General features: G+C 42.3%; 2 protein-coding genes across 2 annotated transcripts in view; one reads left to right on the top strand and one right to left on the bottom strand.

Moving 5' to 3' along the window:
- Nucleotides 1-6,953, bottom strand: part of LOC122786916 (von Willebrand factor A domain-containing protein 8-like) — a 41,890-nt gene extending 34,937 nt beyond the window's left edge. The window contains exons 1-5 of the mRNA XM_044053455.1: nucleotides 6,617-6,953; nucleotides 5,763-5,840; nucleotides 5,545-5,675; nucleotides 4,160-4,270; nucleotides 144-311 (exon numbers count right to left, since the gene is read on the bottom strand). Coding sequence (XP_043909390.1) covers nucleotides 144-311; nucleotides 4,160-4,270; nucleotides 5,545-5,675; nucleotides 5,763-5,840; nucleotides 6,617-6,758 — 630 coding nt within the window. The 5' untranslated portion in view covers nucleotides 6,759-6,953. The remainder of the gene's footprint in view (nucleotides 1-143; nucleotides 312-4,159; nucleotides 4,271-5,544; nucleotides 5,676-5,762; nucleotides 5,841-6,616) is intronic.
- A 125-nt stretch (nucleotides 6,954-7,078) lies between these two features.
- Nucleotides 7,079-26,756, top strand: part of LOC122762896 (diacylglycerol kinase eta-like) — a 43,571-nt gene continuing 23,893 nt past the window's right edge. Inside the window, exons 1-4 of the mRNA XM_044018062.1 lie at nucleotides 7,079-8,625; nucleotides 10,896-11,060; nucleotides 20,719-20,829; nucleotides 25,958-26,038. Of these exons, the coding sequence (XP_043873997.1) occupies nucleotides 8,578-8,625; nucleotides 10,896-11,060; nucleotides 20,719-20,829; nucleotides 25,958-26,038 (405 nt within the window). The 5' untranslated portion in view covers nucleotides 7,079-8,577. The remainder of the gene's footprint in view (nucleotides 8,626-10,895; nucleotides 11,061-20,718; nucleotides 20,830-25,957; nucleotides 26,039-26,756) is intronic.

Raw genomic sequence — 26,756 nt, 5'->3', positions numbered from 1 at the left:
AGCGAGCGCTGGAGGAGGCGTGTGAAAGTTCACAGCTGAGAGTGTGAAGACGGAGATAAATGCGGCTCGGTACGGAGCAGTGACAGAGACGGAGACAGAGACAGAGACGGAGACGTTAGCGAGGATTAAACGTCCAACTCGACCTGCAGCAGCTTATCGTAGCGCTCGGCCGACATGAGGAAGCGTCCGTCCTCCAGCTGCATCTCTCGGTTCTCCAGCAGGTTGTTGAGCACAGGTAGAACGTTCCTCTCCGCCTTCTCCAGACCCTCCAGGACCAGGACCCGACCCTGTGTCGCTGCTCTCACGGCACACTGGTGAAAAAAGGAGAAGAAAGGAAACACCACAAGAACCTTTATCTTCTTCTTCTTCAATAGTCGTATACACTGTATATTTGTTCAAATAAAGCCATATTTAATGTTATTTATATTGATCTTAGTCATATGTGCAACAATAACAATGTTCGCGAGTATTTAACATTTCTCGAAACTTTAAGAACAAAAAGTTAAAAGTTCTGTTTTTGGTTTGTAAAAGGCTGGAGATGCATTCAAGGAACCTCATCACTGATTTGATCACAGTCCGTTAACCAAACGCTGGCGGCGCTTGCTGCTGCCGCTGCCATCGTCCCATCTTAGAACTTCATCTTAGAACTCAAAGGTTGTGGGTTGGATTCCCGGCTCCGTGACGTGTCCTTGGGCAAGACGCTTAACCAAAACTGAGCCGAGTCGAGACGAGAAAAGTGCCATTTACATACAAGGGACAGGTTTGTGCAGGTGCTTAACTGAGCAGCCTGTAGGGGGCGCCCTCGCTCCCTCTCTCCATGTAATAAAGATTTTCCCACGCGGCTGTAAACAGGGAGTGGATGAGGTGCAAAAGTTCAACGTCGGGACAGACGCGCGTCTCCGACGCAGCGTCTGCCGGCCGAGCAAACGTCGGCAAAGCTAAAAACAATCCGCCAACCTCGTCTCGCGACAGCACGGGACGTCCATGAGCTTCAAAAGTGTCTCAGCTGTTTTTAGGAACGACTATTTTCAACTCCCCCAAAGTGTGGGATCCAACTTAATCCAGCCTGTGTGTGTGTGTGTGTGTGTGTGTGTGTGTGTGTGTTTGACGTCAGCAGGCAGGAAACTTCAGCTGTCTGGGTGAACCGCAGAGCGAGCGGCCGTGTAATTAGGTTAACATGTAAAGACGTGGCAGGTTGTAAAACTACAGCGAGGAGCAGATGCTCTATATTTAACCTCTGATCCATTTTAGGCTCCAAACGCTATCATCAGATAATTGTTAGAAATGTTTGTGACGCAGGAGACGAGCGAGCGACGGAGCGGAGACACAACGCTTCAAACTATATAACATTTATACATATAGAGATAAGGATGTGATTTAAGAGATTTAAGAACATTTAAAGAGCATTCAAATAAAATCTAAATAGTTTGATTGTTAATTTAGTTCATTCACCTGCTTTGAATGTTGATTTAAAACCAAAAACATTTAGTTTTAATGAATTCTTTGTTGAAATCAGAGAAACTGGATTTAGTTATTTAAAAAAACCGATTTAGTTAGTGTCGATTAATCGTGGCAGCGATTTAACCCAAAAAACTAAATGAAACAACACTGAACGAACATTCACTGATGTTTCCTTGACACTTTTTAACAACGTGTAAATGTATGTGTGTGTGTGTGTATGTAAAGTCTTTCATTTGACAAACTTAGGTGCACAGTGTGTGTTAACTTTCCCTTACATTTCCCCTTAACCGCTGTCCAGGAAGCTGTGAATCTTTGTCGTGTGCCGTGTGACGCGTTCTCTCGCGGAGTAAACAAAAGTGAGTCACATGACGTCTGTGAGCTCAAGTCCAGGTCTGAATGAGGCCGTAATGTCACTGAGAGAACATAAATGTCCTGTGACCTTTGACCTTTGACCTGTACATGCACAGAGGAACCGTCATATCGACGCGTGTGTTTGAGCTGCTCAGCTGTGTTACATAACTGTGTGTGTGTGCGTGTGCGTGCGTGTGTGTGTGTGTGTGCCTTTATGAGGACATTTAGTCTGGTCCTCACGCTGTGTCTCACCTTACATTGGCTGGTTATGGGTTAAGGTTAAGTGTCCTCACTAAGGATGCTGCACAAGAATGTGTGTGTGTGTTCTTGTACGTGTATCTTTATGAGGACATTTACTCTGGTCCTCACAACTTTAAAGGGCTTTTTGAGGGTTAAGACCTGGTTTAAGGGTTAGAACCAGGTTTAGGTTAAGGTTAGAGGAGGAGTTAGTTAATGCATTATGTCTATGAGTGTCCTCACTAAGGATGCTAAGCAAGCGTGTGTGTGTGTGTGTGTGTTATTGTATTAGTTGCCTCTTTAGGACCTTCTTTTCTGTCATAAATCCTTGGAACCTCATTTCTGAGAAAGTGTAGGACCGAGACTAGTGTTAGTTATTAACTGGTTATGGTTAAGGTTAGAGAAAAGGTTTTGTTTAGTCTGTTTAAATGAATGGACAGTGTGTGTGTGTGTGTGTGTGTGTGTGTGTGTGTGTTCAGACTGAAGAGAGGGAGGAGAAAAGAGAAAGAGAAAGAACTAAAGAGGGAAGAGAGTCTGAATATAGGCTACGAATCAGTGCAGGGCCCCGAGGAGTACTTGGATGTTCTCTGTAACACACACGCACACACACGCACATGCACACGCACACACACAGACACATTCCATCCCTTCACACCTATTAGAGGCATTCTATAACGGCATATCTATTCATGAGCTGTTCCCATGGAAACAAAGGATACCTGTTTTGGTTTGGATAAGCCGGTGGGAGGCAGCGGCGGCGGCGGGCGAGCCTCTGGGATTAGGCCGGGTCGGCGAGCTTTAATGCTTTAATGGCAACAGGAAACAGACGATGACCGCGACATAAAGCATCAGCCGTCGATGTAATAATCAGCACTTTCATGGCGCGCTGAGGCTGAAGCTCTCACAGTGAGTTAGTCGTCCGGGAAAAGTCATGAATATTTCACGTGATTGACCCAAAAAGACTTGAAAACGCAGACAAAGTCCAAGTGATTTCACTTGTAGAACCACAAACAGACCGTTGTTGTGTTAACACTTTAAATTGTTTACTAAAAACATGTGTTTTCTATCTATTAAACCTATTTTCTTCTAACAATTATTGCCAAAAAACATTGTGAAAAGTGATCACTTTGGTTACGGACAAATGTAAAATTAGATCGTCACATGATAACATTCTTTAGAAATCTTATGTTGAAAAATGGAGCTTTAATTTTGTTTTGTGCTGAATTAAAATCTACACTAATCTCACTGTGAGACATTTACTGACACACACACACACACACACACACACACACACACACACACACACACACACACACACACACACACACACACACACACACACACACACCTCAGTGACACAAAGTGACCACACGAGGCAGCAGAAGACCAGCAGCTCCTCTGGGCTTTGGTGTGGGAGAGTGAGTGGTTTCTAAAAGTCTGTCTCACAGTGAGATAAAGACGTGAACGTGTTCTTAAGACGTCGTAGACTTAAACTGAGGTGTTGTTGTGTCCATTCCTGACTTAAGTATGGCTGCATGGGGTCAGGAAGTGACTGAAATCAGGTCAGAATTCTTATTTTCCTTAAAGTAAACCGTCTCATTCTTAGAAGCTGCAGCGAGTAAAGTTCTTGGATAAATGTGCAGAGAGTGAAACAAGAACATCTTCCTCCTTGTTTCCATGGACGTGATCGTCTCTGCTGTTATGCAAGCGATTTATTTACACACACACTCACAGAGAGATGAAGCCACTTGCTAATTAGCCACAGATAATGACACGTGGCTGAGCGAGCGTTAATCATCGTGGCTCCGGTGGAACGTGGATTTAGTTTGGAGATCTTCTCCCTGAACCCCTTGGAGGAATGGACGCAGATGAATGGAGAGGACATGAAGTTCTCCTTAGAGACACCAGCCTGGATAATGAGGAGCTGCTCGTCTCCATGGTTACGCGCTTCCAAAGTCAGTCAAGTGTGGGGGAGTGCTTGCATGAAGCTCGATCGATCACATCTTGGCGTGGAAGGGAAGAGAGAGTGGAGCGGGAACCAGTGTGTGTGTGTGTGTGTGTGTGTGTGTGTGTGTGTGTGTCTGCTCTCTCTCTGACAGGTGAGCGTTACCTGGTCGATGTAGAAGGCCGTCCCTGAGCGGATCTCTCTCCTCTGCTTCAGGTCCGTCTCCGTGGTGTCCCTGGACAGAGCCACGTACTCCACCTCCCGTTTGGTCAGCTCCTGCTCCACAACACGGGGAAACACTGGTGTCACGTGACCATGACAGTCAAACGCTTTTTAACACACTTACAACGTTGAATTGAAAAGGAGGCGGAGGCAAGAAGGTACATGATGACAACACAAAATATCATATATAAATATGTCAGGTCATGTCTGTCATATCTTAATGTCACCATCAAACAGCCGCTCACTCCTCCTTCACCAAACTCCATAGAGAAAACCAGTGATTTTAACATGACAGCACACAGGAGTTGTTGATCCACTGCTGACTCCATCACTAAGTTCTAATGTCTGATTTTTGATTTTGGCAGCTTTTAATGTCCTCCTGGATTGACCTCAGTGACACAAAGTGACCACATGAGGCAGCAGAGGACCAGCTGCTCCTGTGTCCCCGCAGCTACAATCACTGATTTTCTCTATGGGGTTTGGTGTGGGAGATGCTCGCTCGCTCGCTCTCTCTCTCTCACTCACTCACTCACTCACTCACTCACTCACTCACTCTCACTCACTCACTCACTCACTCACTCACTCACTCACTCACTCACTCAGCGGCTGCAACATGGACTTGCTGCGCTCAAGGACACATGTAGACTAACAGAGCCGGGAATTGAACCCACAGCCTTCCTGTTGTAGGACAATTGGCCCTTCCACTGAGCTACCATGGCTCAATCCTAACTCCTCACTTTTTTAAGACTTTTACTTAACTTAAGTTCATTTAATATCAGACTTGAGTATATTTAAACACTTAAGTCCAGTAAATGTCATAAACTTTAAGACTTTTACTTAACTTGAGTTCATTTAATATCAGACTTCAGTATATTTAAACACTTAAGTCCAGTAAATGTCATAACCTTTAAGACTTTTACTTAACTTGAGTTCATTTAATATCAGACTTCAGTATATTTAAATACTTCAGTCCAGTAAATGTCCAAAACTTTTAAGACTTTTACTTAACTTAAGTTCATTTAATATCAGACTTCAGTATATTTAAACACTTAAGTCCAGTAAATGTCATAAACTTTAAGACTTTTACTAAACTTGAGTTCATTTAATATCAGACTTCAGTATATTTAAATACTTCAGTCCAGTAAATGTCCTAAACTTTAAGACTTTTACTTAACTTGAGTTCATTTAATATCAGACTTCAGTATATTTAAATACTTAAGTCCAGTAAATGTCCTAAACTTTAAGACCTTTACTTCAGTCACATTATAATAAAGAGTAACATACTTTAAAGTCCTTTTATAAAAGACTGTATTGTGCCGAGTCCTCACCAGGTACTGCATAGCGATGGATCGTCTCAGTGGTCCTGGTGGACCGATGAGAAACACGTCCTGACCCAGAAGATCTTTCTGCATGATCCAGCGCAGGTGCTGGATCACAGTCTGAGGTAGTGAGTCTGAAACTAGCAAACAACACAACGACAACTTAGTAAACAGTTCTCTTCTCATTTCATGTAAAAAAAAACAACAGGAAGAAGAAGGTGACGTACTGTGTTTGACGGGGACGAGCTCTGGACTCCGTGGTGCTTTGAGTTTGTACGTGATGTCTCCGATTTTCACTGTGTCACCTGCAAAAACATGAACACATGGGTTACACGTTTGTTTTGAATAAGAAATGTAAAGAAGTCTGTCTGTTTGTCGGTTAATCACATGACTGTCACACACGCCACTTGACAGGTTTATAAACCTGTTTATTTAAAACAAAAAGAAGTAAATATGTGAAGAAAGGAAAGGTAGAAAAATGTTTTTAACAGCAAAAACAGAAAAGAACAAATGAGCAGAACGATAAATAATAATTCACCGATATTTTATTACACAATGCAGCACACACTGTTATCTTCTTAAGAATTAGTTCACACAGAATATCACGACTCATGTCATCATCATCGCAATGTTTAAAACAGTAGACTATGGAAGCCTGTTACCACCACAAGAATGCATTTCCAAATCATTATTATGAGATACTAAGTCATAATGCTCATTATTATGCGTTACTAAGTCATTATTATTATTAAGATAGGAGATAAGTCATAATTTTAAGAGAGTATCACATTCTAGGTCCTGAGATAGTGAGATATCTCATAAATATGAAGACATATTTTTGACTTTTCCAGTGGCAGAAACGGGTTTCCGTAGAACCATGTCTCTTGGACACATTTCTTTACATTCCCACATGTGTATTTGTTTTAAACTGAGTAAACCTTCTGTAGTGGAGTTAACAACAGACATTACATTACATGTCATGTCATTTAGCAGGGGTGGAGTTGAACTTGCGACCATACAGGGTACCGGTCTTAACCATTGAGCTACCCCACCCCACATGACATGGACACGTTGGGTTTACCTGAGGCCGTGTTGACGAGTTTGACCTCATGGCTCCTCCACATCCAGCCGTCTCTGCCCAGAACACAGCCCACAATGGTCCTCATCCTCCGGGCAGTCACCGCCGCCGCTGCCGTGCGGCGACACAACATCTGTCCGTGCATGTTTTACAAAGACGTGTCCATGAAAAACAAAAGTGTCACAGAGAGAGATAAATAACCGTCCACGCAGCTCCTGCCTGTCTGCCTGCCTGTCTGTCTGCCAGTGAGTCTGCGGAATCATTCACATTTCATAACAACTGACAACTAACTCCAGCCGGAGCCGGGAGATAATAAGTGAAGGACAAACAGGGTCCGGTGCTTAAGTCTTCCGGAGTGGATTGTGGACAAATGCCTCGTTAGTTCCGACGCTGTGAAGAAAGCGAGGGGGGGAAAAATGCTTCGCTTTACACAGTGAGTGACGGGGTTTACAACCCGGAAACTGAGGGGTATCCTGGCGGACCGCAACAGAAGACTCCACTCACGTCAAGAGTAAAAATTATTATTGAAAATTGTGCGGTTAATTTAACTTCTGTCGTATTTGTTTAACAGTAAAGGAGTCGTACACATAGAAATGTTTAGTTGTTCTCCGTGTTGCTACATTGCTACACTGTTTGTGTGAGCAAAACACTGTTAGCATTGTTTTTTTTTACTGGTACTGCTAAAATAGCTAGCCCAAAATACCTATGTGGTCAACTCTGAGATGAATTCACGACCAATTACGACTACGAAGGTTAATGTAACGGTACGCCGACATAATACGAAATCCAAGATGGCTGCCAGTTGTGTTAATAGCAAAAACACTTTACTAAGTTTACTGTTTATGGCACTTTTGTCGTGTTTGTTTCAAAGCTAATCAGTCAAACGCATGGTTGTGTTAAATGTTTGTGGTTTTATGTTATGTTATGTTGCTATACTATTTGCGTGTGAACAAATAACATTGCTAATTACTAACAATGGCTAGCCCAAAATACCTTTGTGTCTATGTTCTTTTTTCCGACTTCTTAACAGGAAATTGAAGGTGACGTCACTCCCAATTTTGACTGCTATGCTATGTTCCATTTATATCAGAACTCGAAAGTCGAACTTGGAGTGACGTCGCCGCTGAGTTAATTCCGAGTTGACCATGCAAACATAGTTTGGGCTAGCCACTGTTAGCAAATACCAGGCAATAACAGCGTCTACGTGGTGTCGTTTTGCGCACATAAACAACACAGCAATGCCCTAAAAATACAACGGTACTATCAGTATGACTTATCTGAAATTAACCAAAAAAGTACTGTTTGAATGGTGGCAGTTGGGCGTTCCTTGTCTTGACAAAAGGAAAGTACCATTGGGCTCCTTTTATATCGGAAACAAATGCAACAGAAGTGAAATTAACAGTAAAAGTAGCGTCATTCGAAGCCATCTTTGAATCCGTTGGTGAGGTCACTCCGAGTTTCCTAGTCGGAAATATCCGAGTTCCTTGACCTCGCACATTCCCAAATCTCACCACAAATGGAATGCACCATTACACACTGGACCTTTAATTATTTGTTTGCTGTTGTTTTCTTTTTGGCACGCTAATTGGTGACGTCATCCACACATGTTAGTGGAGTTGAGTTGGGCGCGTGCTCTTCCCCAAATGACAAAAGAGGAAACGCGTGCCAAGGACAAACCGCGCACGCGTTTAAAGCGGTTTTGACGTGCGTCACGTGGAGCGACCCCCACGGAGCGAGGAGCAGAAAGGAGGGGGGAGGGAGGAGGAGGTGTGGCGGTTGTAGTAGCCCACAGTCTTCACTTCACGGTAGCGGCGGAGCGAGACGCGTGTTTGCAGCGCGCGGATGAGCGGCGAGGCGGCGGCAGAGCGCGCATTCCTCCACCGTCCTGTTCCCGAACCCGGACCCGGAGCTGAGCTCGGTGCTTTGGACGCAGCGGAGGACTGGACCGGACCGGACCGGGGACTATGGAGGATGTCTATCGTCTGACCCGCAGTCCAGTGTGGGAGGAACTGGTCAGTCACTGGACACTTTTCTCCTTCTTCACTTGGTTTGTGGTTTTCAGTGAAAACGCTGCGTTTCATGACCCAAAGTCTCTGCGAGTGAGTTTCTATAGAAACGTCTCATCTCCTCTGTCGTAAATGTCATTATGTAAGAAACAAAGTCACGTTTAAAGGCTGATTGTGCCGAAAACGCGCGCGGACAGTGTTTCACGACGGTTTTACACTCGGTGAATGAGTGGAAATGGGATTTTCTTGGATTTCGTGTGGTTGCTTTGAAAAGAGTCTCTGTTTTCTTCTTCTCTTCTGTCCATTTTCTCACCTACTCCAGGTCCATTTACACTCAGTGGAAATTATTACTATTATCTTTATTATTTAGTAGTATTTTAACTATTCTCATTCAAATAATTTATTACAATAAGTCTTTCAATCAGGTTTTAATATAGATAAATAACAAATATTAAAATTAAATATGCAGTTTATGCATTTGTACACATGGCTGCAACAATCAGATGATTATTAGTTCTTTACTAAATTCTTCGCTCCCTATTTTAATAACAGATTAATTGTTTTCAGTGTTTTTTCTTGTGATTTCAGCTGCTGTAATGTGAATATGTTGAGGTTTCGTTCCTCCTCCATCGTTGTTCATCACCATTTTCTCATATTTCACTGAACAAACAACATAAGATTCAAGTCCAAGATGATATTATACAATAAGATTAATTGTCAAATGTCAATTCTGTTGGAATCCAACAATAACCTGAATGAATACACAGATAAATATGAACTTAAATGTAAATAAAATAAAATAAGATACGATCTTTAAACACATCATCAGTGTGGATTGTAAACACCAGGAAGTAAAATAATTTAAAAAGAGAATAGAATACAGTGTATACAGTGATGTAACCTTATGTATGTTTATGTATAAACAGTGACCAGGGTTAAATCAGTGTTTCTTTTCTTCTCTGTACATTAGATGTCAGACTCACTCTCTTTACACTGTGTGTGTGTGGGACTGACCAATGATTATCTTATGTTATTGTATATTGTCTCATCGTATTATATCGTAGCTTATCTTCTTTATTCCATCTTATCACATCTCATCCTACAGTATCATATCATAATTTATCGTGTCCGTCACTAATCGTGTTATAACTTAATTTCATATCATAACTTATTGCGTCATAATTTATCCTATCACATCATATAGTAATTTATTGTATCATAATTTATCGTATTGGAACTTATCATATCGTAAATAACTGTATCGTATCATAAGTTATGGTATTGTAATGTGTCGTTCCTTATCATATCGTATTGCAACGTCTCGTATCGCAACTTATCGCATCCCAACTTATCGTATCGCAAATTATCGTATCGCAACTAATCGCAGCGCAACTAATCGTATCGCAACTTATCGTATCGCAACTAATCGTATCGCAACTAATCGTATCGCAACTTATTGTATCGCAACTTATTGTATCGCAACTTCTCATATAACTTAGCGTATTATAAGTAATGGTATTGTATTGTAAATGATCGTATAGTGACTTGTATCTTATCGTATATATACATATCCAGATATAACCAGTTTACATAAGATGTTTATATTGTCTATTCTATTATTATCTGTATATTTAATACTTCGCTACATTATATTATATTATACATCAGGTTTTATTTTGTTAATTTATACTATTTGACCATCCTTAAACATATTATCGGGTTATTCTGACATGAGTGAAAATTAAATGAATTGAAATGAAGAAGGAACAGTTGGTGGATGTTGTGACTCCGTGTAAATCAGCCGCTAGGGTCTGGGTCTGCCCTGGTCCTGGTCCGGGTCTACGGTCTGCCCTGGCTCGGGTCTGGTGGAGAGGATGAGGCGGGCTCCGTGTGTGTGATCCAGTAAAAGCAGCAGCAGCAGCAGCAGCAGTGCACGGTTCTGGAGCTGAGTGTTCACAGGAGGAAGAGGAGGAGGAGGAAGGAGGGGGGAGGAGAGGGGAGGGGGAGTAACGCCACGGAGCCCATCCCCACCGAGCCCGCGACATGCGCGTCTCCCAGCCCACTCACACTCCACCAAGTCCGGCCGTGCTCAGCCACAGAGCCGCGGAGAGATGACAGCGAGGAGGAGAGACGCTTCCTCCCGCCTCCAGGAGAGGAAGGGAGCCGCCGCCGCGGCCGCTGCCGCCGCCGCCACCGCGGAGGAGCGCGACACCGCGGCCGGTAACAAGGAGCAGGATAATAACCCCGACTGGTTTTGTCCCATCTCCCCGCGACAGGAGCCGGAGAAAGGGCCCGCGTCCGCGCCGGGAATCCATGCACATGTGGTGGGAGCTGTGTCCGGCTCCGGAGCCGCGGACGAGTCCTCTGACAGCGAGGCGGAGCAGGAGGGACCGCAGAAGCTGATCCGGAAAGTGTCCACCTCAGGACAGATCAGGACCAAGGTAAGACACCCCTCTGTCTGTCTGTCAGTCTGTCTGTCTGTGTGTGTCCTCACATGCTTTTACTTTACATGATGATGTTTTTGTAGGGGACACAAACATCCTGCTGTTTTGTCTCTGAGAGAAAGACACTGGTTATGGAATATTAAAGGGATAGTTCAGGTTTTTGGAAGTGTGGGAGTTAATCTGAATCATGCCAGTCAATTTCAGCCACCTTTTATGTCTTTGTCTCATTGTTAGAGAGACTTTTTGACTGGAAATTCAAGGTTTTGGTCGCTTTGTAAACCACTCGCTCCCCCACACCAAACCCCATAGAGAAAACCAGTGATTTTAACATCACAGCACACAGGAGTTGTTGATCCACTGCTGCCTCCATCACTAAGTTCAAATGTCTTATTTTGTAAAATTCGGCTTTTGAAATCCTCCATTCAGATTGACCTCAGTGACACAAAGTGACCACACGAGGCAGCAGTAGACCAGCAGCTCCTGTGTCCCTGTGAGCTTAAATCTCTGGTTTTCTCTATGGGGTTTGGTGTGGGAGAGTGAGTGGTTTACAAACTTCAGTTTCTGGTTGAAAAGTCAGTGGGGCTTTTGTTAAGTGGTAAAAATCTGTGTTTTTGTGTGTGTTTCCTCTGTTTCTCAGGCTGTTAAAGCAGCTAAAACAACCTGAATATCCCTTTAATTGATGTGCATTTTGACCTTTGCCTGCCGACTGGACCTTTTACAACACATGCAATTGTAGTGATGAAGCTCAGAGGCAGCTGTAGTTTGGTTTGGTTTATTAGGATCCTCAGACGCCGCTGGTGTCCACATTTAACAACGGAAAACCATCCAATAAATCCTCAATATCATACAACAATATAAGAATACTAACCGATTCACACACAGAGGAAAATGGAAAAAGAAATTCACTCTTCTGCTCTTGTATACCTGCGACTTCAGCTCAAAATAAAGTTTTCTGCATCAGCATGAAACTGAAAAATTAATCATTATGTTAAAATAAAGTCTGCACCTTTTATATTTTTACTTTTTAAATATGTCTGCCGATTTAAAAGTACATATTAACCTGCAATTGATCGTTAATTTAAAGTTTAACTGATTAATAGAGAAGGAAAATGCAACTATTTTTGTAATCAGGTGAAAAAAGCTAACCTAATAAAATCACATACAAATAAATAAATGAAAGAGTACATAAATGACACTCAAATGACCTAAACGCATGTGAACCCTTTAGTTTAACTGATTTCTTTGTCACTTTAAACCCAAATCTCCACGTTTGTGTCGCTGTAGAGTGAAGTGAGCTGTGTTTGAAGTGAATACACACACATTTATTTGTATGAATGTGTTGAATAATGAATCTAAAGTGCAGGCAGGTCAGAGTAAGAGGACGCTGCGCTGACTCTTACCTCTGACACCTAAGCTTTCTTGGCCCACGGCGTAAACGAGTGTCGTCCTCCCACACTTAATTATTGACTGCTCCACTCCACCCCAGCTGCATTATTCACCGCACACGGGAGTTTATTTACTCGAGACACGGGCCAGATGATGGCAGGTCTCACCCGTCCTAAAATAAATAAGTGCATCATAAGATTCTGGAGGCTTTGTTTTGCTCGTTCAACAAACTGTAAATAAAAATAAAAACTCGTTGAACACAACGTCACATCCTTCAACACAATGGCCACTGTGTGGCGCTAGACACCTATGAATTGTATCAATATCGTGATAGTATCGTATGGTGACCTAAATATCGTGATAATATTGTATCACGACCTAAATATCGTGATAATATCATATCGTGACTTAAATATCATGATAATATTGTATTACTATTTATATCGTGATTTCACAAATATTCATATGTTATATTTCTTACAGATGTTTATGTTGTTGTACGAAATATTTCCGTGTTTTTATTTATTTATTTTTATGTAGAAAACTAAACTTTTCCCAACACTAATTTAGTTCAGTTTTTTTGTGCGTAAACTTAATCTTATTAATTGTCCGGAAATGTTCATCATTGACAGATGCTAGGCTACATTATGAGCTAGCATTAGCTCCCACTGTAAGTGTACCCATGTTCCTAGCATGTTGACACTGAGCTAATAATGCTAGTTGTCATGTGTGTGTGTGTGTGTTGTAGTTACTAATGGATCATGCAGGTACACGCTCACTGAGTGTTGTTCCACTGCTTTGTTTGCTTTGTGCTCTACTGTATGTATGTGTGTGTGTGTGGGGATGTACACACACACTTTACCCATCACATTGTCTCCGTTGTCCCTCCTTTACTTCCACTGTCTCTGTGGGTCCTCGGTTGCCATGGGCGACCACATCGTTCGTCCTTTATTGACTGAATCCATGACAGCTGACAGTTCAGTGTGTGTGTGTGTGTGTGTCGGTGAGTTCACTCGGAGCGTTTTGTTCGATCTTCATTAGACAAAGAGAAACTTGTGTTTTTAATTTTTATTACTGTCACCTCAACTCCTGCACTTTAAATGTCCTGCTCAATTATTCTTTGTAACCTGTCTAATCTAATCTAATCTAATGCTTATTTCGATCTCAATGTTCATTTTTGACCTGGTTAAATAAAGATTAAATAAATATATTTCTAAAATTATAATAATTAAAAAAAAAACATTTCAAATAAGAAACTTTTCTTGGGAATTAACAAGAATAAAATGAACATTTGTCCAAACCGAAGCTTGTGAAGTGAAATAATTATAATCTTTGTGTAAAACAATGGGATTTGATGAAAGTACAGTTGATGTTATTCCTCAGTCACAGACACACACAGTAGTAGTAGTCACTACTTACTGCTGGGCTATTGAAGCCACGCCTCCTTCTGTGACATCACAGCTGATTTCTAGAGCTTTTGAAAACAAACATTTTGAGAAGTGGAGGTGGTTGTCGGAGCACAGCGCCCCCTAACTAAGCATTTTCACTTTATTACTGATGTTTAACCCTAAAGAAGTGAACAATGTTTTAAATTCAAGAGTCTTCATCAAAGCACAGTGATGTCAATCGTTTCTATTAAAGGAAGCAGCTCTCGTTTATGTTGATGGATAATTATCCACTCTGTTGTGAAGCTGAAGCCCAGTGAAGTGGACTGATTATCAGTTCACCCTCTCACGAGCATCATGAGGATTTATTTAGATTTTACGGCCGTAGAATTTCAGTTGCAGTTCTTCAACCGTTTAGGAATCACAGCACTGAGAAGCCGACGTCACAGTCGTCTCGTTCTACCGTAACGACAGGTGTATGAGCTCAAAGCTCTGTTGTTCTGCTTTCTGGTATCTATCCATCCATCCATCCATCCATCCATCCATCCATCCATCCACTTTTCTACGGTCTCGGAGTTCCGGTGGTGAGACGCACGCACACCAAGTCCTGACGGCGACTGAGTTTTTGTACCCGCGTGTTCACTTTAAAGCAATAATTACTTACAGTAATCACTGATCCTGGTCTTGTGTGTTGATCAGAGTCCTGATTTAAGTGGTCTATATAAATGTATATTACTGTAATATCATATAGCAATCTCAGAAGTCTTAGCATGCCTTGTTCTTGGTATGAGTCTGATCCTGGTCTTGATTTGGCCTTGTCTTGCTTTGCTTTGGGTCTTGGTACAAGTTGCCTTGTTCTTTGTCTTCTTCTTGGTTCAAGTCTAGTCTTGGTTCTTGTCTTGGTCTCGCTCGACCTCGGTTTTTGTCTTGGTACATACATGTATCTGGACTTGGTCTTGGCCTGCTTTGCTTTTGGTCCTGGTCTTAGTACACATGTCCTGTCGGCGACTGAGTTTTTCACTTTAAACAATAATATTTACAGGAATCATTGATCCTGGTCTTATATGTGGATCTTTAGATCCGGTAACAAGTGGACGCCGCTCACGCTGAGGTTTAAAAAGCGTCTGCTGTGTATAATTATAACATCATATTATCAGTGTTGTGTGTGAGTAATCCTGCGTTTCCTGACTCTTTTTTTTAAACTTGTTTAATCCTCTCTGTGATTATCTTAGTGTTTCCATGTGGAGGACACGCCCACATCTGAGCAGTCACTCAAAGTGTTGTTCTTGTGTTGTGAGGCGTTTGCCCACTCACATGTCTCGCGGGTACTTCCTGCCGGGGAGCGAGCGTAGGCAAAGAGGAACAGAACAATTCTCGTCTGTTTTTATATTCTCCTCTGACAGACTGTGCCGAGAGCTTTTTATGTAAACAGGAAATTTGCTGCTTCGCTTTTACACTCAAATGTTCCATTTCAGCTGAGGGGAAGTGATGATGATGATGATGATGATGATGATGATGGTGATGGTGGTGGGTTGTAAAAGAACACCAACGCTTCCAGTCTGTGCTTTCAGAGTGGGTTTCATATCTCGCTGATCTCGTGGGATTGTGAGTGAGTCCGTGTTTGTGCGACGCTGCGTCTAATTGAGGTAATTGTGTGTAAATTGCAGTCCTCGCCGGCATCACTTCACGTCCCCGCCGACCCACTCCACACGCGGACACCTTCCCCCCGAGTACGCGGCACAAAGGACAGGAGATCACCGACAGGGGAATTGCCCCCTTTCCAGAACACCGGGTTGTAATTTTCCCATCGCCATGGTGACATCTTTAGCATGTGGTAGTGGGAGTGGACGGGGGACTGAGGTGCAATTATGTCCAACCAGGGAGGACAGGAGAAGACAACGACAGGAGAGTGGAGGAGGAGGAGGAGGAGATTCAGAGGCTGTGAAAGAGTCGACTGTTGCACTGCTCCACATGCACCCGAGTCCAGACATGGAGGTATAATAGACCTGAGACAGTGGTCCTCTGTCAGCGGCAGTGAGACAGTTAGGCAGTGAGACAGTGGTGCTCTGTCAGCGGCAGTGAGACAGTGAGACAGTGGAATCAGTCATGAGTTTTTAAATTGTCGGGGTTCCTTTTTCTTTTGTCGTAAAACTGAATGCGTGAGTGTGTGTGTAGAGGTCAAGACCTAGACCAAGACCAGACTGTATCATGAGGACTCATCTTAGTCTCGACATGATCTCACGCTGCCTTGCTCTTGGTCTTCGTTGCTGTTCAAATCTTATCTTGGTCTGGATTTGGTCTCACCCTGCCTTGTTTTTGGTCTTGGTACAAGTTTGGTCTTGGTCTTGCCCTGATTTGCCTTTGGTCTTGGTACTTGGTACATATCTTGTCTTGGTCTTGACTAAGTCTTAGCAATGTTGTTCTTGGTATAAGTCTGATCCTGGTCTTGATTTGGCCTTGTCTTGCCTTGCTGTTGGCCTTGGTACAAGTCTTTTCTTTCTTTCTGGTCTTGACTAAGTCTTAGCATGCCTTGCTCTTTGTACAACTCTGGTCTTGATCTTGATTTGGTCTTGTCTTGCCTTGCTGTTGGCCTTGGTACAAGTCTGGTCTTGGTCTTGATTTTGTATCGCTGCCCCTTGTTTTTTTTCTTGGTACATATCTGGTCTTGCCCTGCCTTGATCTTGCTGGTGGTACTGGCCTGGTCTTGGTCTTGTGAGTGAATGCGCCTTCTTTGAGTGACTGACTCAGTTCCTGTGAGCCCATGAACCTGTTGAGTGGCGGTGGTTGTGATGTGGCAGAGCGCCCCCCTGAGGCCTGACACTGTAACCTTTGCTCTTCTCATTTAAAACACTTATAAAACACTGAAGCAGATGGAAGTGGAGCCGAATTTAAAACATCTCATTAATTAGATAGAAACCTCACGAGGTCCAGAGGGAGCTGCTGATTGGTGTAAGCTCTGGGGCTTCTCGTGATAAAGAAGACAAAGCCTCTATTATTATTATTAGTCCAGTAGAGGACAGACAGGAGTGGACTAGATGTCCTCTGTCCTCCATGGTCCTGATCCTGCAAGAGTTTAGTGACTTTGTTCTGGTGTCGTCACAAGCTTCCTCTGCGCTCATGTCCAGGGAACTTCTGCTGCTGCTGAAGCTGCTGAACTTCTGCTGCTGCTGCTGCTGCAGAACTTCTACTGAAGCTGCTGCTGCTGCAGAACTTCTACTGAAGCTGCTGCTGCTGCAGAACTTCTGCTGCTGCTGCTGAAGCTGCTGAAGTTCTGCTGCTGCTGTGGCTGAACTTCTGCTGCTGCTGTTACTGCTGCTGCTGAACTACTACTGCTGCTGCTGTTGTTACTGCTGCTGAACTTCTGCTGCTGCTGTTACTGAACTTCTGCGGTTGCTGCTGAAGCTGCTGCTGTTATTGCTGCTGCTGCTGTTGTTACTGCTGCTGAACGTCTGCTGCTGTTACTGCTGCTGCTGAAGCTGCTGCTATTGCTGCTGCTGAAGCTGCTGCTGCTGAACTTCTGCTGCTGTTACTGCTGCTGCTGCTGTTACTGCTGCTGCTGAACTTGCTGCTGCTGCTGTGGTACTGCTGCTGAACGTCTGCTGCTGCTGCTGCTGTTACTGCTGCTGCTGAACTTCTGCTGCTGCTGTTGCTGCTGCTGAAGCTACTGCTGAACGTCTGCTTCTGCTGCTGTTATTGCTGCTGCGGAACGGCCACTGCTGCTGCTGAACGTCTGCTGCTGCTGCTGTTGCTGATGCTTCTTTACCCAGCGAGCGAGAGCGACTGAGCACAGCTGCTCGACTCATTTGGACGGACTGTACCTTTGTCCATTGTGTGTGTGTGTGTGTGTGTGTGTGTCACCCTGTCGTGTCCAGGCTCACAGTGTGGGTGTAAGAACATGGAGATCAGGTTACTCATGTTTCTCTCCGTCTTCCTCTCTCTCGCTCGTTCATCTGAGCAGCAGCGAGCGAGGCGAGCGAGGAGTCGGGCGCACAGAGGCGAAGCGGAGCGACTATTTATAGCTCACTTCTGGCCTACTTGGCAACAGGAAGGAGATGAAGACAAGGAGAGGAACTATGGAGGCCAAGGAGGGACAAAATAGAAAATAGAACATCCAACTAGAGCAAAGTCACCTCTGCTCTCAGCTGCTGCTCCAGCAAAGACGAGAAAATAACTCGCTATTATTATTATTATTATAATATAATAAAAGTTCCACTTTTTAAAAAAGGTTTCAGAAACTTGTGTTTTTAAAGGATCAGTGCCACCTTTAATGTACGCCATTCACCTGAAAAATAGGTAAAAAAGATCTTCTTTTTTTTTGGCGTGAAAATAATTGTATAAAAATAACATTTTCTAAAAGAACACCATCGTTTAAATAAAACAAGTCATTTTCTCTCTTTTTCTGAATGAAAATGGTAATCGATAAATAAAAAATAAATCTTCTCTAGTTCAGATTCATTTTCCAATCATTAATTGATGTGCATGATTTAAAGCCTTGTCATGACATGGTAATACACACTGAGTGTTTACTCAGTGTGTTTGGTCGCGTCGGCAGCTCATGCTGCTGCATAATGACTCCTCATCATCATCATCATCGCTGATGCCTGTGTGTGTGTGTGTGTGTGTGTGTGCTGAGCAGAGGAGTTCCCTGAGTGGAGCGAACACTCGGCTAAATGAGGAGATGACGTCACTGTCTCAGTCCCGCGTTTATTATCATTCTCATTATTATTATTATCATTACTGAAGCTGCAGGCCTTGTAGGGAAGTCAGCGTGGAGGTATTTCACTTTAATCCACCGCAGGAATGTTCAACTTCATACCTATAGAAAGAGAAACAGGGATTTTACAGCAGTTTGTCTCCTCTTCATCTGTTTAAACTCAAACCTTTGTTATAAAGACGTTTAATCTGATAATCTCTGTGGAAGAAACTCTTTTTAAAGTTGTTTTTTGTTGCAAAATAAATGTCTTTCTGAGGCAGGAAGGACCTTTGCTCTATCAAGTTGCATGGGAGTTGGATTGGAAGCTATGCTAATAGGCTAATAGTGCATTCCAGTTGCTCTCTGTAACTTCCTACTCAATTTTTGAGTAGGAAGTTTGGATTGACGTGATCCTAACGCCCCGAGTCCACACTTCAAAATGGCTGCTCTTAGTTTAAAGCTGTAGTTTTAGGGTGCGACTGATGTACACGACTTGTTTAGCTTGCTAGTTAGCAATCTAGCTACAGTGCTAAAAGTGTGAAATTAGTTTTTTGTGTTTTCATGTATGAAATACCAAAGTAAGTTAGCTTTCTGCTTTGCAAAGCTAGTTTTAATGCTACCGCTCACCAAATAACTTTACTTTGACAAGATCACAATAACGATATTTGTGAAGAAATTTCCCAGAATTTCAAAATAAAAGTGTTTGTATTGATATGGAACAGAAATGTAATTAACCATGAAGTGGTGGGCCACATGAACGTGACTGGAGGGCTGTATGTGGCCCACGAGCCGCATGTTTGTGCCCGTGTGTGTGTGTGCGCTCGGTCCAGTGTGTGTGTGTGTGTGTCTCCACAGTGAGTGTGTGTGTTGAGCTGCAGTGTTTTCTGTGTTTAAGTTGACACAGCTGGTGGGCAGGATGTCAGCCTCAGGCCTGTGTGTGTGTGTGTGTGTGTCTGTCTGTTTATAATTCTCTTCTCTGAGCAGCAGCAGCTTTCCTCTGCTATTAATAGACTTTGTGTGTATGTGTGCGTGTGTGCGTGTGTGTCTGTGTGTTAGAGAGAGAGCTCCACCTCTCCTGTGTCCAGAGAGAGTGATGCCCCCCCCCACATAATGTTTTCATCTGTGTGTATGTTTATATACATACTGTATGTGTGTGTGTATACAGTATGTGTGGTCAGTGTGTGTGTGTGTGTGTTCTTAGGTCCAAAGAACGTACAAATGTCTCTTTGAGGGGACATTTTGTCTGGTCCTCACAACTTTAAAGGGCTTTTTCAGGGTTAAGACCTGCGTTGGGGTTAGAATTGGGTTTAGGTTTAGGTTAGGTTAAGGTTAAGGTTCGGATAAGAAAAAAAAAAAAATTCGACACTTAGTTGTGATGGTTAAGGTAAAGGGTTAGGGAATGCACTATGTCTATGATGTGTCCTCACTAAGATATAAAAACAAGATTCTGTGTCACTCACACTCTGGTTTCCATGACTTCTGAGGACATCACATTGACTTACCTTCATTTTCTGACTTGCTCTAACCAGTTCCTCAGAAATGAGGTTCTGCCTCATCAGGACCAGGTTTTGGATAGAAAATAGTCCATAAACCAGGTCTTAACCCTCAAAAACCATTTGAAGGTTGGAGGACCAGGCAAAATGTCCTCACATCTTATGATTGATGATGACAAAGACACACACACACACACACTGTTTTTAAGGTCGTTTACAGGGAAAAATCCCTTATTTTTCACTCTGTCATCTGTTTCATGTTCATGTCTCATCCATCATCGTGTGACAATGTTACGACGTGAGACTCTGTTTGTCAAATGTGCAGAGGATTAAAGTTCTCCTCCTTCACCTCCTCTCCATCAGTCTCTTCTCTGTGGTGTGAGTGTGTGTGATGTGTGTTTACAGCTCTGCAGAGAAATGAGGGGTGGTGTGTGTGTGTGTGTGTGTGTGTGTGTGAGATAATGAGTTTCCTTTCTTCTCCACTCTCTGGTTTATCCCTCGTCCTCCATGCGGAAAATTGTTGCTCTCAGATTCTCACACACACACACACACACGTTAACAGGCTGTTAGCAGTTTCCTGTAGATTAATACCAGACATTTGTTGTGTGTGTATGTTTGAAATGACGCTCCATTGAAATAGTTGTGTATTCTCTGGTGCGTGTGTGTGTGTGTGTGTGTGTGTGTGTGTGTGTGTGTAGACGAGTATAAAGGAGGGACTGCTGCTGAAACAGACCAGCTCCTTCCAGAGGTGGAAGAAACGATACTTCAAACTAAGAGGCCGAACGCTTTACTACGCCAAAGACGCCAAGGTATACACACACACACACACACACACACACACGTCTTCTATCACATGATTTATCATCTTCATTTTCTGACTCCCTTTTAATGTGAAGTCTCAAACTTGTGGCCTCTCAGATGATTGAATGCAGCCTTTAACTCCACTTAAATGTGTGTTTTTCATATTTATAGACTTTTTATTGTGAATTGTACATCGCAACGTATCAAAAAGGCCTTTATTTCGAAATCAGGTTAAATATCATCACAGAATGTCATTATTGACACATTATAATTATATTAGAATGGAATATTGTGACATAATTTCAAATCCTTAACATATTTTTGTGCGGTAATCTGAGGTTTCAAACCTGCGGTCCGCAGGCCATATGTGGACCCTCAAACGATTTAATGCGGCCCCTAATGCCACTTAAATGTGTACAGACTAATTTTGCCTCATAAATATGTTTTTTATTGTGAATTATACATCGCTGCGTATCAAAACAAACACTTTTATTTTGAAATGATGTGAAATATGGTCAAACAATGTAATTATTGCCACATTGTAATGGAATATTGTGATATAATTTTGAATTTCCCACACAGTTGTATTTTTTTTTCCACTTGACTGCCCCCTACTGGCCAGACGTGAGGCTCTCCAATTTGAGGACCTTGTTTTAAAAACCTTTTTTGTTCTTAATTCTTAACTTTTAATCTTCCTTTCCCTCCTTCCTGTAATCTAACCTGCCTGGTTTGAAACGTGTGTGTGTGTGTGTGTGTGTGTACACACTAGTCTGGCAGCGCCGTGGCTCGCTGGCAGGAGAGGGCGCTGCACAGAGTGTCCAGGAGCCGCGTGTGCTGGCGGGTTCTGTCTGTGTGCTTGACGGGCGCGCGGCACTCCCCGCCGCCGCTGGGTGCCGGCGGATCTGAGGAGGGCCTAGTGAGAATCCGGGTCAGCACAGCACGGCCAGAGGTCACGGGGTCAAAGTTGACAAAGCAGCTTAAACCATTCACGCCCTCTCACCCTGTAAACGACAGCGATGCATTCATGTCACCCGGCGACGCTGCGTCCGAAAAACGTGACGGCGAGTTATGAGCTGTGTTAGGATTCAGGCTCCGCCCCCTTCAGAGCCCACTCTTCATACAAAAACAAATTTTTATCCGCATTATCATCATTATTGTTATTTTTACTTTTAGCCTTAGAATTTACAACATTTTAAAACATTACAATTATTTGGACGTCAGTATCGATATTCTCTACTAATTTACTGTTTTGATATTAAAATTGACAACATATACAAATTGGTTAGCTTTTTGTAATTGTTTGAAAAAGTATTTACGTGTTAAGTTACGTGACATTAGAAATATATGTAAGAGACGGACCACTTACATTAGTTTGAATAAAAATGTCGGAGTATGAAAGTTATGCGTCTCTCCCGTTTCGTTAACCTAAGATGGCTGCCGAGTTGCGACACTTTTCACGAAGGACTTTGTCGGCGTCCGACTGCAGTAGAGGGAGGAGACAGACTCTGAGTTTAGAAACAGCTCGCGACTCCGTTTTCAATGAAATTTGGTGCTGGTACATGTTTTGTTTAGTTTTTTTACAGCCATGTGACATGAATGCAGTGCATATAATAATGTAGATAAATGCCCAGGCTGGCCAGCAAAACACGTACAGTGAAGTGACGCTAGGGCTGGGATGATATTATTGTGATTATCACGAATCTGGGAAATACAGTACATGTCAGAGGAACTCCAACTCTACTTTTGTTGTATTTATTTCACAGTAAATCGTAAGTCGTAAACATATTAATACTTATTTTTGTTTTACGTTCTGAGTTCCGAGTTCTGATGTAAAGGAACGCAGCGTCATCAACGTTAGCAATTTGTGAATTTTCATTATTGTGATAACCGGGAATGAGGGAAAATCGTAAATACACTTTTGTCGCATTTATGTCGCAGTAAATTCAGCGTAAACATAGTACTGTTTCATTGTTTTACCGAATGTTTTTGCAACTGGAACACGATAATCTCGGAGGGGGGTGAAGTCACTCCCACTTCCAAGTTCTGATCAACATACAGTGCCACAAGGGGGCGCCTTCATCGTTCCAGCTGGTATCACGTGATTTATGATTTATGATCTAATTCACGATTGTTAAAAACAACGTGTTAATGACAAAATCTAATTTTTTTTTGTGCAGTTATTGCGATAATATTGTTAATCGCAGATATTTTGATGACAATAATCGCGGCGTGGGCTTTTTATATCGTCCCCTTTCTAACAGACACTCTGTGTTTTGCTCGTCCTTCCTGTTTAAGCGTTAAGTCGCTCGATGGCCGTGCTGGGAGAGCGACACTTTCATCAAATGAAATTCTTAAGATTTTTAAAAACACAGTGAGTTCTCTCCATCATGGCCCGACGGTGACGTTTAAGATAAGACCATGTTCATCCACTCTGGTGTGTCCAGTGTGGCCTGGCTGTGCTGCCCTGTGCCGAACACGCCTGACCTCCTCATTGATCCATCAGGACGTTCTGCATCTCAGCACCTCACTGAAAAACACCTTTTATCCACTTAAGAAAAGGGTCTACCATATGTTAACAACGCCTTCACGTCTTTATCTCACTGTTAGACAGACTTTTGCAAAAGGAAACTGAAGTTTGTAAAGCACTCACTCTCCCACACCAAAGCCCATAGAGAAAAGCAGTGATTTTAACATCACAGCACACACAGGAGTTGTTGATCCACTGCTGCCTCCATCACTATGTTCAAATGTCGGAGTAAATAAATTTGGCATTTAAAAACCTTTGTTCAGATTGACCTCAGTGACACAAAGTGACCACACGAGGCAGCAGAGGACCAGCAGCTCCTGTGAGCTAAAATCACTGATTTCCTCTATGGGGTTTGGTGTGGGAGAGTGAGTGGTTTACAAACGTCAGTTTCCTGTTGCAAAACAGTGAGATAAAGACGTGAACGTGTTCTTAAAGACATGGCAGACTTAAGCAGGTGCAGATTCTATATGGTGAGGCTTTTGTTGGGATAGGAGAGAAGAGGTGAAGGAGACAGGAAAGGAGACGGGGGGTGAGGTCACTGAGATGCAGCCGCTGAGCTCTGGATCCATGGGTCACAGACGGTCTGGACGTTTGCCTTTGTCCACCATCAACTGTCAGCTTTCATTACAGCTTCCCTCAAGACAGTGTGTGTGTGTGCGTGCTTGTGTGTGTGTGTGTGTGTGTGTGTGTGTGTGTGTGTGTGTGACAGAGAGAGAGAGACAGAAAAGAACTGAAACACACACGTGGGCCAGGGGCAGTGTTGATGTTAGCATGGCACCACTCATACTCAGGCTGTCTTGGCTGACACACACACACACACACACACACACACACACACACACACACACACTGGTGGGCATATGTGTGTGTGGAAGTGCTTGGACACACACAGTAATCTCTGGCTGGCGTCCCACTGCAGGCCTGGGGAGAGCGCCGTCGTCGTTAACTGGGCATTCCCTCTGACAGCTGCAGCTATTCACACACACACGCACACTTACACACGCACACACGCACACACACACACACACACACACACACGCACACACACACACAGCCTGTGGCTCTGACTCTCAGCTGCTGCTGCTTTACTTTACTTTATTAAACACAAATAAAAGATGATTCACTGTCACGTGAAAAACAATAGAGTGTTTATAAAAATACACTTAAACGTTTCGTTGTAAAACAAAGTCTTGTTGTTTGTTGTGTGTTTGTTGTCTTTTTCACTCCTGTTTGTGTGTTTTTGTAACACTTTTCTTTGTCCTGTTGAATCCTCCGTTGAGTAGTTTTTCAGCGGTTTCATTTTGAGTTTCTTCTTTTTCATTTGTCTCTTTGTGTCGATTCTGTGTGTCTTTGTTGTCATGCCTGACATCTTTGTCTTTATATTTCAGGTTTTTTTGCCTTGTGTGTCTCTGTCTCTGTCTCTGTTGTCATTTTCTTACCTCTTTTAATGTATTTTTGTAATATTTTGTCTCTTTCTAGAATAATTTCTCACTTCTGTGTTCATTTTGAGTTTCTTTGGGTATTTTTGGGTCTTTTTCTTGAATATTTTGTCTCTTTGTTATCATGCTTGACATCTTTGTCTTTATCTGTCTCTCTTTTTTCTCATTTCTCTTCTTTATTGTCATTTTGTTGTCATTTTTTACTCTTTTGTGGTCGCTTTATGTCTTTTTCTAAGTTGGTATTTGATGTCTCATAATTTTCCTTTCTACCTGTTTTTTTGCACTTATTTTGTCTGTATTTTGTAATTTTTCACTCTAGTGTGGTCATGTTGTGTTATGTCTCTTTTTAGCATAATTTGTCCTTTCTACCTGTTTTGCATCTCTTTTTTCTGTATTTTGTCATTTTTCACCTGTGTTTGTGTGTGTGTGTGTGGTTTTGTGTCTCTTTGTCATTATTCCTTGTTTCTTTCTCGTCATCATTCACCTGCTCTTTTGTCTCTTTTCTAACCTGCTCTTTTGTCCTCTGTCTCTTTATGACTGTCCTTTGTGTTTCTCTACATTATTTTACTGACCTGCTCGTCCGTCCCGTGTCTCTCTCTCTCTACCTCCTCTGTGTGCTCCTCTGACATCACTTTGTCATCACTTTCTGCTCCTTTGTCGTCGCCCGTCTCACTTCCCGACGACTTAACGGCCGTTTCCAAACAGAACCACTGATCCCTCGAGCTCTTGGGCCTCTGCCCGGGCGACTCGCGTCGTAATCCATCCGTGTTTCAGGAGGTATCTGACACTCGCAGCTTCTCATAATAAAACCAGAATAGACTTTAACTGTGGAAAGAAAGTAAAACACAGTGTGTGTGTGTGTGTGTGTGTGTGTGTGTGTGTGTGTGTGTGTGAGAGAGAGAGAGAGAGAGAGAGAGAGAGAGAGAGTGTGTGTGTGTGTGTGAGAGAGAGAGTGCTTTCATGTGACACTGACAACTTTCACCTGTTCATTTTAAGGTTCTGCTTCTCTGTGTCCATAATAAGACGCGTCTCTCTCTTCACAGCGTCATCATTGTCTTCACGCTCTAGTTTACGTAGAGAAGAAACAGGATAAGAGCTGAGGACACACACGTCCACACGTTAACTCTCTGTCTCTGTGTCTTCTTGTCCTCACTGTCATCCTCTCTGCAGTCTCTCATCTTTGACGAGGTGGATCTGTCAGACGCCAGCGTCGCTGAGTCAAGCACCAAGAATGTTAACAACAGCTTCACAGTGAGTGGACACACACACACACACACGTGCACGTGGCACTTTTTTTTATTAAGAAAACATTTTACTTACGTCACATCAACGACGTCACAAAACCTTTAACATTTGAATTAATGTTACTGATAAAACAATAAAAAAACATTGTAGTAAAATTATTATTTTTATAACAATAATAAGAAGAATAAGGTACGTTAATAACTTTAATCATTAAACAATAACAAAAAACATGTTAATAACTTTAATCATTAAACAATAACAAAAAACACGTTAATAACTTTAATCATTAAACAATAACAAAAAAACACGTTAATAACTTTAATCATTAAAATCAAAACAATAACAAAAACACGTTAATAACTTTAATCATTAAACAATAAATAAAAACACGTTAATAACAATCATTAAACAATAACAAAACGTTAATAACTTTAATCATTAAACAATAACAAAAAACACGTTAATAACTTTAATCATTAAACAATAACAAAAAGCGTTAATAACTTTAATCATTAAACAATAACAAAAAACACGTTAATAACTAAATCATTAAACAATAAATAACTTTAATCATTAAACAATAACAAAAAACACGTTAATAACTTTAATCATTAAACAATAACAAAAAAACACGTTAATAACTTTAATCATTAAACAATAACAAAAAACACATAGACATAAAGTATGGTAATCTTTCACACAAACCTCATTCCGTCACTAACGA

The sequence above is a fragment of the Solea senegalensis genome, linkage group LG2 (assembly GCF_019176455.1).
Source record: "Solea senegalensis isolate Sse05_10M linkage group LG2, IFAPA_SoseM_1, whole genome shotgun sequence".
Classification (NCBI taxonomy): Eukaryota; Metazoa; Chordata; class Actinopteri; order Pleuronectiformes; family Soleidae; genus Solea; species Solea senegalensis.
Note: the sequence above shows the minus strand (reverse complement) of the source record. Positions and strands in the feature narration are given on the sequence as shown.